Genomic DNA, 14759 nt, shown 5'->3' with positions numbered 1-14759 from the left:
GAACACGGGAGAATTTGACTTTCTAAAATGTTACCTTATGCTTGATCTCTTTGTTTTAAGATTTCAAGAGGAGAATGATTCAGTATGGGGGAAGGAAAAAGAAAAATTATAATGTACTTACCAAAACAGCAATACCAGACAAAAGCAAACATTATTTTCAGTCCATTTCTCCCAACTATTTAATAACTTGACTTTTGTATACCGGTATTGCACAGTTATAATATGAAGACAGCTACAGCATAATGTGCTTTCTTCTAAAAGGTCATGATTGTATTTGCAGTATTTGATGCATTGTGACCACAGCAGACTTTTTTTTAGAGATAAGAGTGTATGTAACATTTTTCTGCGATTTATTGTCATCAGGAAAGTCTATTTAATTTCTGCTTTCAGAAGAAACATCTGCACATGATTGGCATAACTCAAGGAACCTTTGCAGCTGCAACTTTCTCAAAGTGCAGAGCAGAAAGCCATGTTTATCAAGACGTCTAAGTAGGATTAAGCAAGTACAAAAAAGAAAAAGGAACTGAAAAAAAATATATCTCCCCAAGTACAAACCAGTTAATTATTGACAGTAAATGTCTCGTGATCTGTGTGTGACACCCAGAGCTGAATAGATCGTTAGCTAAACTCCCTGTCAGCATTTCACATAATGTTTCCCTCATAAGCACTTGCATAAGTTTGCCAGCAGACTCATTGCCTTAACGGGAAGGACTTACACGCACTGTGCAATGAGTGAGGACGAGGAAAAGCAGTGATTTTTCCAGGGTCTTATCATCACAATCACATGCACTTCCAACATATACTCAGGCCTGATTTGAGAGCGTGCTGGGGCCAGGGATCACAGCACATGGAATCCCCTGGTTTTCAAAGTAAGAGAACTTAATGGTACAAATGCAGGCAGCTCAGTGCCAGCTGGCCCCAGTGCTGCTGAGAAGTCCCGGGCACATTCAATTTACTGCTGTAAGATGTAGCTGTAGAGCATCAAGGAGCAGCACGGACAAGGCGCTGTGAATTGCTGGCTTCCACCCGCACTGCATACACACTGCTGCCTGAACGCTGCCCGTAAATTAGCTGACAGCCAAAGATCAGTACACAGAGAAAACAGCTAAGTACAAGCAAGTCCAGGTGGAAAGCATTGCAAAGGTCTCGAGAGAGACCATAAAGGAGTAGGATAGCAGGTGGTGACAACTCCAGGCAGTTCAGCTCTGACCCGTGTCTGTTCAGGCCACTTTTAGCACCGTGGGTTCACAGTCACTGTCTGTGCCTTCCACATCAGCTCTCTGCCTCTCTAACAGCAGCCTTCAAGGATGCATTGAATTATTTTAATATTTAAAACATTTCAGAAAATGCTATAAAGGCTGGAAAATGTACTAATCTCCATTAATCTCCAGCAGTGATCTACCAAGATTCTCAGTAACTGAAAACAGATGTAGGAGAATATTCCCTGCCCCAGAGGTCATATTACTTCTAGCAGCTAGAATTATTTACCAACCACAGAATGCTTCTATCTATGGTGCAAATAGGATGCAATTTCAGTAATGGACCTCCTCTCTCCATTCCCCTCAGAGAGGCTGTTTTAAGGCAGGTTCTGCAGCTCATTTGATTTTAAAAGAGGGAAGCACGGTTTGCCAAAGCTTTCTGCTCAGCTCTGTTTGTTTGCTAGTTCCTGGACTGCAGGTGGGCTCTGCTTGCAGCCCCTGAGCTGGGGGAGGCGGGTGGGTGGCAGAGACCTGCACTTCCCTGCTGCACTCATTTCCAAAGACTGAAATAAACATAAAAGAAGCGCAGCTCACTGAAGGTGTTTCAGCACATGGAATGAGTTCAAAAGGCTCCCAGAGGTACAGTCTTCCTGAGCTGAGAAACTACAGCACTAAAGGAGAACTATTAATTAAATATATCGTAATAGTATCTGTTGAAGAGACTTAACGGGATCCTGGCTGCTCCTGAATCTCAAAACGAATCCACAATCGGGAATCAGTTAAGGAGCAACAAATGCTGGTATTTCTTTCTCTGGAAAAACAGAATTATGATTCATTTTCATAGATACAACACATGGAGCATACATTAATAAAGAAGAAAAGCAGATCTAAGTTAACATCGCGTTGTGACACAGCCAACACATGGCTGCTGCATCATGCTCTTGTGACACTGCATCATGCTCTTGTGACACTAAATGTTAACTACTGAGCTGACCGTTTTGATTCTGAGGGATCCCAATTCAAGCTGTCTTCAGATGCACCATTTTCAGGGTGCTATATAACTATACCAACATCTTTTTTATGTGCTCCAGGCCAGCAGAGGAGAAAACCAGGCAGAAGTTCAGCTCTATGTGAAGCTGGAATGCAGCAATGTGTTTTCAAATCACAGAGCACCATTAAAGGAATTAAATACATTATATGTGAAATGAGTAAATAAATCCCAAGAAATGGAATTAAGATGAGCATTAATCAGAAGGGTGTTGAGCATGGCGTGTGCATGGACCAGTTCATAGGAATCTTACTAATTGCCTTTCAAAGGCCACTTTATCCTATTAAGATTATCCTCAGGAGGTTCAGGACGTTGAGGGCGGGGGAAAGCCTGGAAAAACTGGCCACATTTATCATGTCTAGAAACAAAAAGAAATTGATTTGTATTTATCTTATGTAGCAAAACCTCTTATCTTCCTCTCCTGATATTTAATCCTTATTTTTTCCTAGCAATATAAATAATGAGACTCACCAATTAAGCTGAGGGTAACCTTCTAAGCAACAAGGAATAAATACCACGACACCAACTTCACGTGTAATTTCTCTTGTGCACAAGCATCAGTGCAGATTACATGACAGTTTTAAACTTACTGCCATGACCAAGCAATGTATAAATTATGACAGGTCCACATGGATTACAGATGATTCGAAACAAATCAAAGACATTAACTTTAATAAGGTGCTTTGTCTCTCTTAAATGTCACTCTTACTTTCTGTAACAGCAGCCTCTAAAAATCAATGATCGGAGACCTCTGCTTGTAGCAGAGCTGTTAACCTCTGGAACTTCAGCCAATGGAGCCCATGTAGCCCACAAACCCACCTTGCAGATTCCTCCTCTGCAATGCACAGAACCTGCAGTAACTCCATGTTCTTCATATTCCTGAGATCAAGACTGACACTGACAAAGATGAATGACATACTCAGCATGTTTTTGGGCGTTTTGGTTTTTTGTTTGTTTGTTTGTTTGCTCTTGTGCTTTTTTTCTTTTAAGTGCTTTATCTTTTCACAAGGAAAGTCAACAAAGTTTTCAATTAAAAATATTTCATAGTTTTAAATTACTGCCTCCCTAAAAGCTGTAGTCAGAAAATGCAGTTCCCCATATATTGCTGTTTGTAGCAGGACTGTAAGCATAGCAGGGCTAAAATAAAACCACAAAAGAGACTGAAAATTGAATCAAAGTGCTTATTACACTTTCAATAACAAGGCAATAGCTCAATCTGAGTCTCAGCCAGCTCTCAGTAAAGTCAATGACAGTTGTTTCATTGAAATGAAACGATGTGTGATTAGGTCCTCACAGAATTATACGTAATGGTATATTCAAAATTGTAAAGAGTTTCAGGATGGCATCTAAAAGCCTATTTTCCTTCTGGAATTCTGCGGTGAAGCTACTGTAAAAAGAAGAATCAATACATAATTCAATATAGTGGAAAGATTATTATAAAGCATTATTAATATCTCTCAAAGATTTTGGATAATAAGAAAGAAACCCCTCATTGCTTCAGACATGCCTACTGACTTACACCAAACACATGAATGCTGTTTCAGATACGAAAAAAGACCTGTTCCAGATTTCAAGCTGGAATCTCTTACACTGTATGAGCACTAACAGCACTATTTTGCAGAGGGGTCAGGGGAAGAAGGTCTTAAAACCCCTCAAGATAAATTTTCCTTTAAATTTTAATTTTTCATGATGCTTTCCAATGCAAAGTGAAGAAGTATTTCTTTACCTGGTCTGACAGCTTTGCTTACAGACTTGCGCTGTTACTGATAATATCCATTGCCAACTCTTGATCTTCCCATGAGGTTTGCAGAAATATCTAAGTAAGTGCTAACTCACACACCTGAACACTTCTCTGTCAAAGTTAATCTGAAATTGATTCTTCTTCCCACAAAATAAAACAAAACTGCATGCAGTCAGCTACAAATGGCGCTCAACAAATCAGTGCTCAGCACTTTTTCTAATTCCTGCAAGATTTCATGAGTATTACCACAGGAGCTTTCTGCTAATGCATTGAATGCTTCAGATCAAAATACAGCCAAAAATATTTCCATCTTTGGAAAACATATATATATATAGTTTTTCAGCTCCTGTAATCCTTCTAATTAGATTTCTTTTAACACAAATTTGGAAGAGAAGAACATAGAACAGTGTATTTGCATTCAGTACTAAACATTATCGTTAAGCAGAGTGCAATTTTGAAAGTAGAAGATCTGGCAAATGTCCTTTCTGGTTGCAGGTTGGTAGAAAAATAACTTTCAATTCAGTTTAATTAATTAGAAACAAACATGTTTCTGAGCTTCTAAAACTTTTCTTCATGGATTACTTGTTTGTCCTGCTACTACAATTAGAAAATGATTTGGTTAACGTAAGAAATATAAGAGAGAACCTACCAAAAAATTCCAAGTGAAGCGGTATATTTGATAAAATATTTTGTCACATTTTAAATAACACTCACAACTTTGAGGGCCACATTAGCGTATTACATCTATCTCACTACACAACTCCATGCCCAAGCTCACAACCACATCTGGTGACCTACAAGAATAGCACGTTATTACTGGATGGCAGAATAACCCTTTGATTAACATGTATCAACTAATCAGTATCTCAACAGCATGATGTCACCAGATAAACTTTAATTATATGACATTATGCATGCTGGATAACTGTTAACAGTAAGTTTGTAGGGAAGATATTTCCATTCTTGTCTCATTTGAAGCCTCTGAAATACAGCAGAGGAAGCACTTACAAAACTCCCTGATATCATGGAAATTCACTTTGGGTGGAAGTCACAGTGTGAAATACCAACCATTCACTTGCCTTGCTGCCTTGCAAGATGGTAGGCCTGAAGATCCTTTGCTTCTCTGAGAAAAACTGCTTTTAACACAATATGCCAGATGGCTTTCCTATAGTCTATTAATGAACGAGCAGCAGATGACGCACAATGGAAAGGATGCTCAGAACCTTTCAAGGGCATCCTTGTTTCTTTTCTCATTTCACAGCAAAACCAAAGTTATTAATTTCTCTGTAAAACTCCTATTGTCATTTGTCACTAATAATGATCTCTGTAGGGCATTCCAGAGAGGAAATGCAGCCTTGTTGTCTGTGGAAATCAATTTACTGACACCATTAGAGCCATGCAAATAATTTATTTTTGATTCAGCTGCCAAGCAGGAGGTATTGAGGGAGTGTTCCACCAGAACTGAACTCAAAAGAAAAGTCATTTTTCTTGCCAAAAAGAAACAGAAAGGAAGAAAAAAGGAAAGAGGAAAGGATAAAGAAAGGAAAAACAAGGAAGAAAAGTTCTAGAACTATAAAATTTCAAGGTCAAAGAGTGGCTGATGTTCTCCAAGCAGCCAGTAGCTCCAGTATTCACCAGGATCTGGACAGGCTCCAGTTCAGCTGCTCCCCTCGCCCAAAGCTACTGGAGCACACTTCCACAAGACTCTCCTAACTAGCAATCTACGTCAGCCCATTTTGTTCAAGCCATTTCAGTTCTATCTAGTAAATCATTTCAGGAAAAACAAAATTCAAAATCACAGCAATGATGCTCTAATATGCGGCTTGAAAATCTGAGAAAATCTAAAGGAGCTTTTTCTCTGCTTGCTGAAACTGATGTTTAAATATTTCCACTGTTTGAAATCATTTCACATGAATATTCTCCTGCACACAAGCAGGTTCCAGTCTCCTAAATATTAAAATATCTATAAAAATACTTATTTTAAAATCACTAACGCTGCTCATGGTTTTAATGTTATCTCTTTAAAAAGCATTAAAAAAGCATAAGCACTCAGGAGAGCAAGGACTGAAACAGCAATCTCCCCTCATATGGCAAACTATCATGCTATGCGGTCACTCTTTCGTTTAATCCACACACAATTAATCCATTTAAAGTATAACAGTTTCAACAGAAGGAAGAGCAAAGAGAAGGGTAAAGAAGGACATATGTGTACAGCTAAAAGGTTTCATTCTCCTGGCTCCATGGCACATATCAATCCTAATAAATACTCTACTCCTCAGGAGATCCTATATAAGTACTACATGGCTGCCTAAGATCTTGAATACCATCACAAGTAGGTCATACAGAACCACAGGATGGGCACACAGTGCCGTCCTCACCTGTTCATAGCTCTACCTGTTCACATCCCATCTACAGTTGGCTTCATGCATGCCACCACCCCAAGCATCTCATAGCCACTCCCTCCTGTCTCAAAGAGTTAAGTCATTTGTGTCCAGCACTTGTTCAATTACAAGTAATTTCATTTCAATTAATTATCAGCGCTAACTGTAGTTAGTATCATACAATTCTGGGAAATGATGCTGACGTATAAAAACAGTAGTAAGTAGCCAATGACTAATATTTCCAGAAGCATTAAGAGTAGTAGATTTATTATGCAAGTGTTAAAGCTTCCATATTTCAGTTCTTCTAACTTTATTGGAGAAGCTATTAAGGACAGAACGTCTCAAAGAATAAATATGTCAGAAGTAGTAATTTCATTTTTAATAAAGTTTCTTATTTTGATTTACAGTTGACAGAAGCTGTTATTCTATCATACCACAAAGCCTCTGCCTACCTGTATGGGATCTCAGATACTTCTCAAAGGAAAGAACAAATGTTACAGAACATTTGGAGCGCAGCATTTTCTTATTAATTGCAGGAGAGAACATTGGCTGCATTGATAGATAGGTAATAGTAGAGAATTTCCCATGAAACAAAATGTATTTTCAGGAATCAGAAGTAGTAAGTTCTTTAATTGGGCTGCCAAGCAGACAGCAAACATACAGGTGTTAAAGGTATGGAAAGCAAATATTTTAAGTCACATAAAAGCAACTTCTAATCTCGGCATTGAAGCATCTTCAGATATTGTTGTTTATAATGGAACATTAGAGAAAAAACATTATGCTCTAATTTCAAGTATTCTTACATTTACAGTTTCAATTCAATTTCAGTGAAAGAAGTTGAACAATGCTTTGAATACTATTAAAGACAATGGGAGACTTGGAAAACATGTGTAAGCACCTTTCCATGGTGCTGAAGCTACAAATTATGGTGAGCTGTCACACCACAACTCATGGACTGTTTTATCCAGAATTAACTTGAAATACGTGCACATTAGTGACTATTTATGGTGCTGTATACAGCTGGACTTTCTTTTGCAGAGGTCAGTACCAAGTTACCTGTTTTATGATATATAAAACATGCTTCATTCTGAGCCTGGCAGCAGAACTGCAGTCCCCAAGGTATGGTGAAATTCCAAACACACTTTTCAGACAACTATGCAGCGTCTTCTTATGAAGATCAGAAGTTGAATGCAGGAAACCAAACAAACCAACACTGCATTGCTGTTCACACTGGTGCATTCTAATGGGTTTTTTTCCTTACATTTCTTTGATTTCTGCCTCCCACTGTATTTAATCTTTACAGTTAATGCTATATTTTTTGCCTAGGTTGGCATTAATGTTTTATAGAGGTCAAATTATAGTGGTCTCCCCACTGTTTTACTGTAGGAGTTGAGAGCTGGCACTGTAATTAAAATTCCAGCTAAATAAAGCCTGCAGGAGTCCTACATGTAAACCAAGCAATTTGGTTTTCTAGCAAACCAGCACGCATTTTCTGTTGCCTCCACTTCACTGCCACGCAGAAGTTAAATGAAATCCACGTGCCTGAACGCATTCTACAAGCAATGCATCTCGTCAGCATGATAGGTAGAAAATAAGTAGATTCTAGTTATAGAATGTAGCAAAAACTAAAAAAAGACTGCATCCATTTTCTAAAAATCTCTGCAGAATTTTGGCAAAGAAACTGCAAGACAGGACAACTTAAAGGTCCATGCCACAGTTGATGACAAAAAATGAAAGAATGAACTTCAATTTGCTCTTCAGTAAACCTGAACTCATGGTAACAGAACGGTCCCATGTATCAATTACAGCAGCAATTGTTTCAGTCTTCATTTTCAGAGCTTGCTTGCAAGCATACCAAAGATGCACAGATGCTCACTGCAACTTTAGGGCAGGATTCTTCTGTTGCTATCTACTACCTGTGAGCTGTTTCAGTATTGCTTCCTTTGTGCTGCTTTCTCTAAAAGCTCCTCAGTTCTGCTTCAGTTCTCTTTGCAGCCTTGAGAGAGAGCAGGTAGCATCCACTCTCAGAGAGGAAATGATCCAAGCTAGTTTGGACAGCAGCATCCCAGATTGCTATAGGCATCATCTTTTAGCTCATTCCCTGTTCTCCTGGTTTTATTTCCGCTTTAAAAAAGGATTCTTAAGATTGTTTGTTAAAGATAATCCCTTTTGGTCAGACTTTCTTAGGTGATTTTTTCCTTTCAACAAATTCTACCGCTTTCCATCATTGGTATATTTCGAGGAGGGGTCAGAAAAATAACACAAACATTTGATTAAATATGCATTACACAGAACACAGGATGAACTTCCTCCACTATCTACAGCTGCACTTGTGTGCCCACTGAGACCCGGTCAGTAAAAGGCATACGAATGTGCTGAAGTCAATCCAAAATGATCAGGGTTTTCAGAACCAATCCACAAAAAGTTACTTTCCCTCCTCTAGAGAAAAATAAAAGTTCAGATGGATGAGCTGAACTGAGAGAGAAGACAAAAATCAGAAATGCCAGCCTGCAGCTAGAAAAAAGCACTCAATCTAATACATTTCTGAAAGACGTCATGAGTTTACTGCCAGCATTACTTATTCTCAAAGAGAGACAGCGAGATCAGATGCCACAAGAAAGCTATGTGAAAAGGAAATGTATCCATTAAAGCAGACAGCAGGCAACGTGTGCAGACAGACTGCTCTGTTCAGGAAAGGCTGCTTTAAGTAAGCAAAAGGAAAGAAAAACTGCGAGTCAAAACATGGGTGTAATCATTTATAAAGTTCTAATTTTATTTGGATTAGAAGAGAGAAATACTAAAAGCTAAAAATTAATTGTGAACTACATTTGCAGTTATTGTCAAGAATACTTGCATGCTTTAAGATATCATTAACTCAGAGATTCTATGTTTAAAGAAAGATTTAACCTCATTTACTTCCATTAATTCTTGCTAAATGTCCCTACTGAACTTTGAAGCGCAATGGAAATGGTTAGCTGTCTTTTGAATGGTGCCTTTCCCAGATCCTCGAATTAAAAGCTGTCAGAAATGCAATCTGTGACAATACAAAGCTACTCAATAACAGAAAGGAAAGAAGAACTCAGCATGCAGAGATGTGTGCTACATCTGTCAGATCCAAAGAGCTTCCTCCTGATGGAGTGATGTGGAAGGGGCTGAAACACCAGGCTGTGCCCTGCCTCTAACCCACATTTTCTCAGGAAGATCACCCTGCTAAATGTTGTTACTCGTGAGCAGTTTGCATCAGACTCTTTGCTTGTTGAGTTTGTCCTATACCAACAAGCCTACATTACCCTAAAAGATGAAGATTTTAGCCTTCCAACACATTAATATACCTGAAAGAAGCTGCCTCTTGGCCTGCACTGTTCTTCAATTAGGGAGTAATAGTTCAGTTAATCTGATTTTTGTTTGGGAAATGCCAACTGGAAATGAAAAGTCTTCCATTAGAGCACCTGGGAACGTTGCTAATACAGGTTTTGCACTGCACCAAGCAACAGACCCATCCTGCTAATAATGAGCAGTTGGTCACTGATTTAGATTATTAGAAGAACAGCTGGCACACTTCAGTCAACCAAAGCCTACACATAATTTCCAAACGAATTATCTGCAAACCATTATTGTTCCTGGAAAGTCTCCAGAAAACAAATGTAAATCTAATCTCAAGTGAAGTAATCTGCTACTGTTACCCTCCTAAATTCAGAACCTACCAGCTACAGCTGATACCTTTGTCTGTGGTTACCTAAAACCTGCCATATTCAGCATGAAGAGCCAAAAGGTTAAGGAGAATTTGGCATTTTACAGCATACTGAGTTAGTCTGCTACAGTGGCTGTATGCAAGTCGCAGGGAAAAAAAGTGAATCAGAAGAGATGAAAAATGTATTAATTCTATGGATAAGAGAAAATAGAGAGTGAAGCTGTCAAATTAGTAATATGAACCAGTTGCATAAATAGGCCATCTGTAAAGTCAGAGGGCATGGTAATTGGTGGGAATAGTGGATGTGATAAACCACGGGTCTCACATGGCCCTCATCTACCTGTCTGAGAGCCAGCAGGAAATGATGTGATGTGAGTGTGATCAGCAGTATGATTCGTGTACACTCCCGACGCTTTAGCTTAGATCTTTCCACAAGCTTTATTCTACTGAAGCAAAGAAAATCTTGAAGGCTTCAACCTTGCTAAACAGCAGAATTACCTTTAAGTATTAATGATAAGCAGGCTAATAAATTTCACATCATATGAGTAAACAAAGAGTTTCAATATGGGTGAGCAGGAGAGTCTTAGTTAAAATCTACAGAATAAAAAAAGCTCTCAAATTCAAACAGACAAAGCCCTGGTCTTGAAATAGTCCAAGCTCTGAAACATGCAATCTATCACGTAAGAGACAGAAGAGGTCAGCCATTAATTAACATCCAAATTAAAGCTTTTCAAGTAAGGGTCAAAGCTTCTTTTGTTTTGACATTTAGATCACTGACAGTGTATTCCCCAGCTTAGTATGCACAGCACACCACCTAACGCCTTTATGTTAATTGCCTCAATTTTTCAAGTGTACTATTTGATTTATTGTCAATTAAAAATACCCCCAAAAGCCAAGACTCATGTATGTTAAGTATAAACATGATTAATGTAACACAATTACATTTCCACATTTGATGGGTCTGATTAGGAACTTTCTATCAGCCTGGCATGACGGAGCACCGTCGCTACCAGTGACCTGTCAGCGTTGCCAAAGACAATATTGCTGATGAGAAGATTTGATGACCACAAATGTTTCAGATAGGTAAAGTCTGCAATTAAATGCTGTCAAATACCATCTTATCAAGAATGTAGGAATCTTTGCTGTCTTCTCTATTTGATTACAGAAGGTGGTCATAGGTGTAAACTACAGATCTACATAATATCATTGCCTGCTGAAGCAACAGTTATGGAAACAGATTTGATGGCATTTCTAGAGAGCAACTGGACAGATCCTCTCTCCCAGAATAACGAGGGACCACCTGGTTTTAAGAAAGTTGCACAGGGGAAAGAACTGGGCAGATCACAAACAGGTGAGCAATACCTCATTTTCTGTGTGTAGAAGACACGAGGGATAATGACAGAAGGAAGTCTAATGTGGGGGGAAAAAATCCATAGAAAATTAAGCAAATGAAATTAAGAAAATTGAAGAGTGGATAAGGCTGGAGATAGCTGTTAAGTGGGACACAATGATTAATCAATAAAAAGCAGTTCAGTCTTAGCACAATGAGATAAAAGATAACAAATTGCAACCTGATCTGAGTGAAATTAATAGGAAGGTGGGCAAGCATCGCAACTGAGCAGCTGTACTTGTTACGGTCAAGGCATATGTAAGTTTTGATAAGAAACTGTATAAATGAGAAAATTGTGTACCCTGCCTTTGAGTTTCTCGTCCTACCGGTAAGGATAAAATAATTAACACTGCCATATTTGTAAGTAGTAGATGCATAAGAATGAGCCATAACCTATATTTAATTGCTAGGATGATGCTAGCAATGGAATGTACAATAGGTCCTTGTTTAAATTGAAAAATAAAAAGGAGAAAGACTTTTATAGCACTTCAGAAAAGAATTAAGAAGCTCCCTGCCTTATCAAGGACTACAAAAGCAATCACTGCTACAGACCTGCTTTGCATATTTGGTCTATTAATTTGCATAGCCCTGCTAAGCCACACATTCCAATGCAACTGCTAAATTACACCACTCTTGGGTAATGAGTATAAAAAGATGCAAGAGCATGCAAAGTGTATTCAAACAGACAATTAAAAATATCAATTCTGTTGACAGCTAAAATGAAGAAACTGTGCAGAGGTTTAATGCTGCTGCATGAAGGACGTACTATTTACAAGTGATTGCATTAACTAGAATCATGCATTGACAGTCTGCCTTTGTTCAACATTATGTATTAGGCCAATTTAGTGCCTGCTTATTAAAATAATTTAATTCCCAGGATAGTTTCCAGGCATTTCTAGGTCTCTTCCTGTTCTTTCTTCCTCCTCACATTAATGATGGTGTCTTACGTGCCACTCTCCCACCAGTGCAGTTTACTGGATCATCACAAAGCTCACCAGTCAATGCTGGCTTAACCAACTTGTCCTTAACACATTTGGTAAAACAAGCACAAAGCAAATCTGGCCACATGTGTTACAGTCTCAAAGTTCAGAAGTAGCCAAAGAATATAACAAAAGCTATTTTTATTACTATTGTCCTTCTTTGCATAGGCCTTCAGTGCTGCATGCTTATCAAACACATGCCACAAATTTCTACTTTTAACAAGTAAAGAAATGCTTAAATCCAATCAAAGTGAGTTTATAAATGACTGGAAACAATCTTGTGAATTAAATTAAGAATTTAAAAGGAAGCAAAACTGCCTACAGAAACTGGAAGTTTGAAATCTGTGTTCTAAACTGAATCCTCTTATATCTCTGAGTAGCATTGTTTGTTAGCATTTGTTTTGTTGTAGTTGTTTTGGTGCTTTAAAGACTCTTTACAAATATATTATGCCTTCATCCAAACAAGCATAACAGTGCACATATATCAGTATGTTGTAATAATATCTGGAGGTAACTGAGAGGGGAATTGCATGTGTTTACAGAGTAACATTGCTTTGCATATCGGCTTCACCAGACCATGCACCACCATGTGGTATCTAGACACTGTATTTACATGCTTGCAGCTATGCTGCATATCTAGAAGTATTCATGGTTTAACAGCAAGCAACCAAGCGTAACTAAGAAAGTATTAGTAAAATATATCATGTGTTAACACCAACACGTTTGGGAGTTATGAAAATTGCATCACTTAATATTGATTTTCTTGTAATTATTTTTTTTTTATTATTCTTTCAAGATCATTGACCACTGAATAAGGTACTAATAACCTGGAGTCTGCATTCCTGAAGTCTCAAAGTCACAGAAATAAATGAACAAACTGTAACACTTGCTTATTAAAACATGTGAGTAAACAAACACCAGGACTGAAAGAGAATTAAATGTCCTTTAGCTAATACTTTAAGCATACAACACCAGCATGGATTTTATCAAGTTACACCTGGTCTTTGGAAATATCACTGAATTTTCCATTTGTACAATACATGTAGTTACAATTTGCTGTCACTGATGATCACAAGCTTGATCTAGTCTCCTCTAAATTTCTTCTAGAGGCTTGGACTTACCCTAGCTATGAAGGAAGCTTGTAAACCTGATTTGCAGAGCTGAATGAATAGTGAAGTGTACACAGGCAAGCCCAAGCAATTTCCAAGATTATAGGAAATACTATAAATATTTCAGAGGAAATTTACTTTTTCAGAAGCGGATGATTTAAGGTTTTGACAATACACATATTGTTCCAAATATATGTGTATATGGTATTTTGCCATCTCTAATACATGAAACCAAGTAAAACCTCCAGAGATATAGCACTACTGCAGGGGAACGCAGGCAGAATCGTGGCAATATTCAACTCCCTGTGTACAATAAAAAGCTTTCTGACAAATGGCAGGAGTGATACGAACATATAAGCGATTCTGATTTCTGCAAAAGACTAATATATGAAAATAACATACGGTTCAGAATTGGCTGGTCCTCTGTGAATTCAAATGGCTGTTCAATATAAAAAACCTTTTGCTGGAATCCAGGGGTGCATTCTAAATCTTCTGCACACGCAAGCAACAGAACCTGAGGAAACAAAGGAAATTGACTTTGAATATCCACTCACTCGTTCATCATGTAAGCTTCTGGGAATGATGCTGGATTTGGTCTCTGTGCTCATAAAACAAAACACTGAGCTTCATGTTCATAAAACAAAATATCTATCTCATCATACTTCTCTTTCCAAATCTTGCTGAACATATTTTATGTTAAATTTTGCTTTTATATATGTGTGGGCTGACAAAGAGATCACAAAATATAGAAATATAGTAACTGTGATGGCTAAGTTCTCAGTCCAGATGATGGATACAGGATATTATTGGTCTTTATAAAGTCATAGGATGCTTTTAGGTTGCTTCTACCAATACAGTTGAATCCATTTCAGTTTAAATATACGATTAAGTTAAGGACTTTAAAGTTGATTCAAATAAATGATGATTAGGGTCCATAAGCCTTGTTTTTAAAATGTCATTCACAAAGTTACAGAAAGAATTATTTATTCAAGGGTGATATTTCACATTGCAAAATTTCCTTTAAAAATAAAACAACCAAAAAACAGAAAGAAAAACCATCAACAACAAAACACCTTTTTTGCTCCCAAATGTGAACTGCTGTTTGTTTCTTTTTTCACCTCTAAGCCACAGTTCAGTCATTTTCTCTGTAATCAAAAACTTATTTACACCAAGGGAAGGCAAAATTAAATCAGTGCATCATAGTGGGGGTGGATCTGGAG

At 37.9% G+C, this 14759-nt stretch overlaps 1 protein-coding gene across 2 annotated transcripts in view; it reads right to left on the bottom strand.

The window, feature by feature from the left end:
• Window positions 1–14759, bottom strand: part of CDH13 (cadherin 13) — a 386189-nt gene that overhangs the window by 288250 nt on the left and 83180 nt on the right. For both annotated transcript variants that reach the window (XM_015874146.2, XM_015874147.2), the window contains exon 2: window positions 13942–14053. In XM_015874146.2, the coding sequence (XP_015729632.1) occupies window positions 13942–14053 (112 nt within the window). The remainder of the gene's footprint in view (window positions 1–13941; window positions 14054–14759) is intronic.

The sequence above is a fragment of the Coturnix japonica genome, chromosome 11 (genome assembly GCF_001577835.2).
Source record: "Coturnix japonica isolate 7356 chromosome 11, Coturnix japonica 2.1, whole genome shotgun sequence".
Lineage (NCBI taxonomy): Eukaryota > Metazoa > Chordata > Aves > Galliformes > Phasianidae > Coturnix > Coturnix japonica.
Note: the sequence above shows the minus strand (reverse complement) of the source record. Positions and strands in the feature narration are given on the sequence as shown.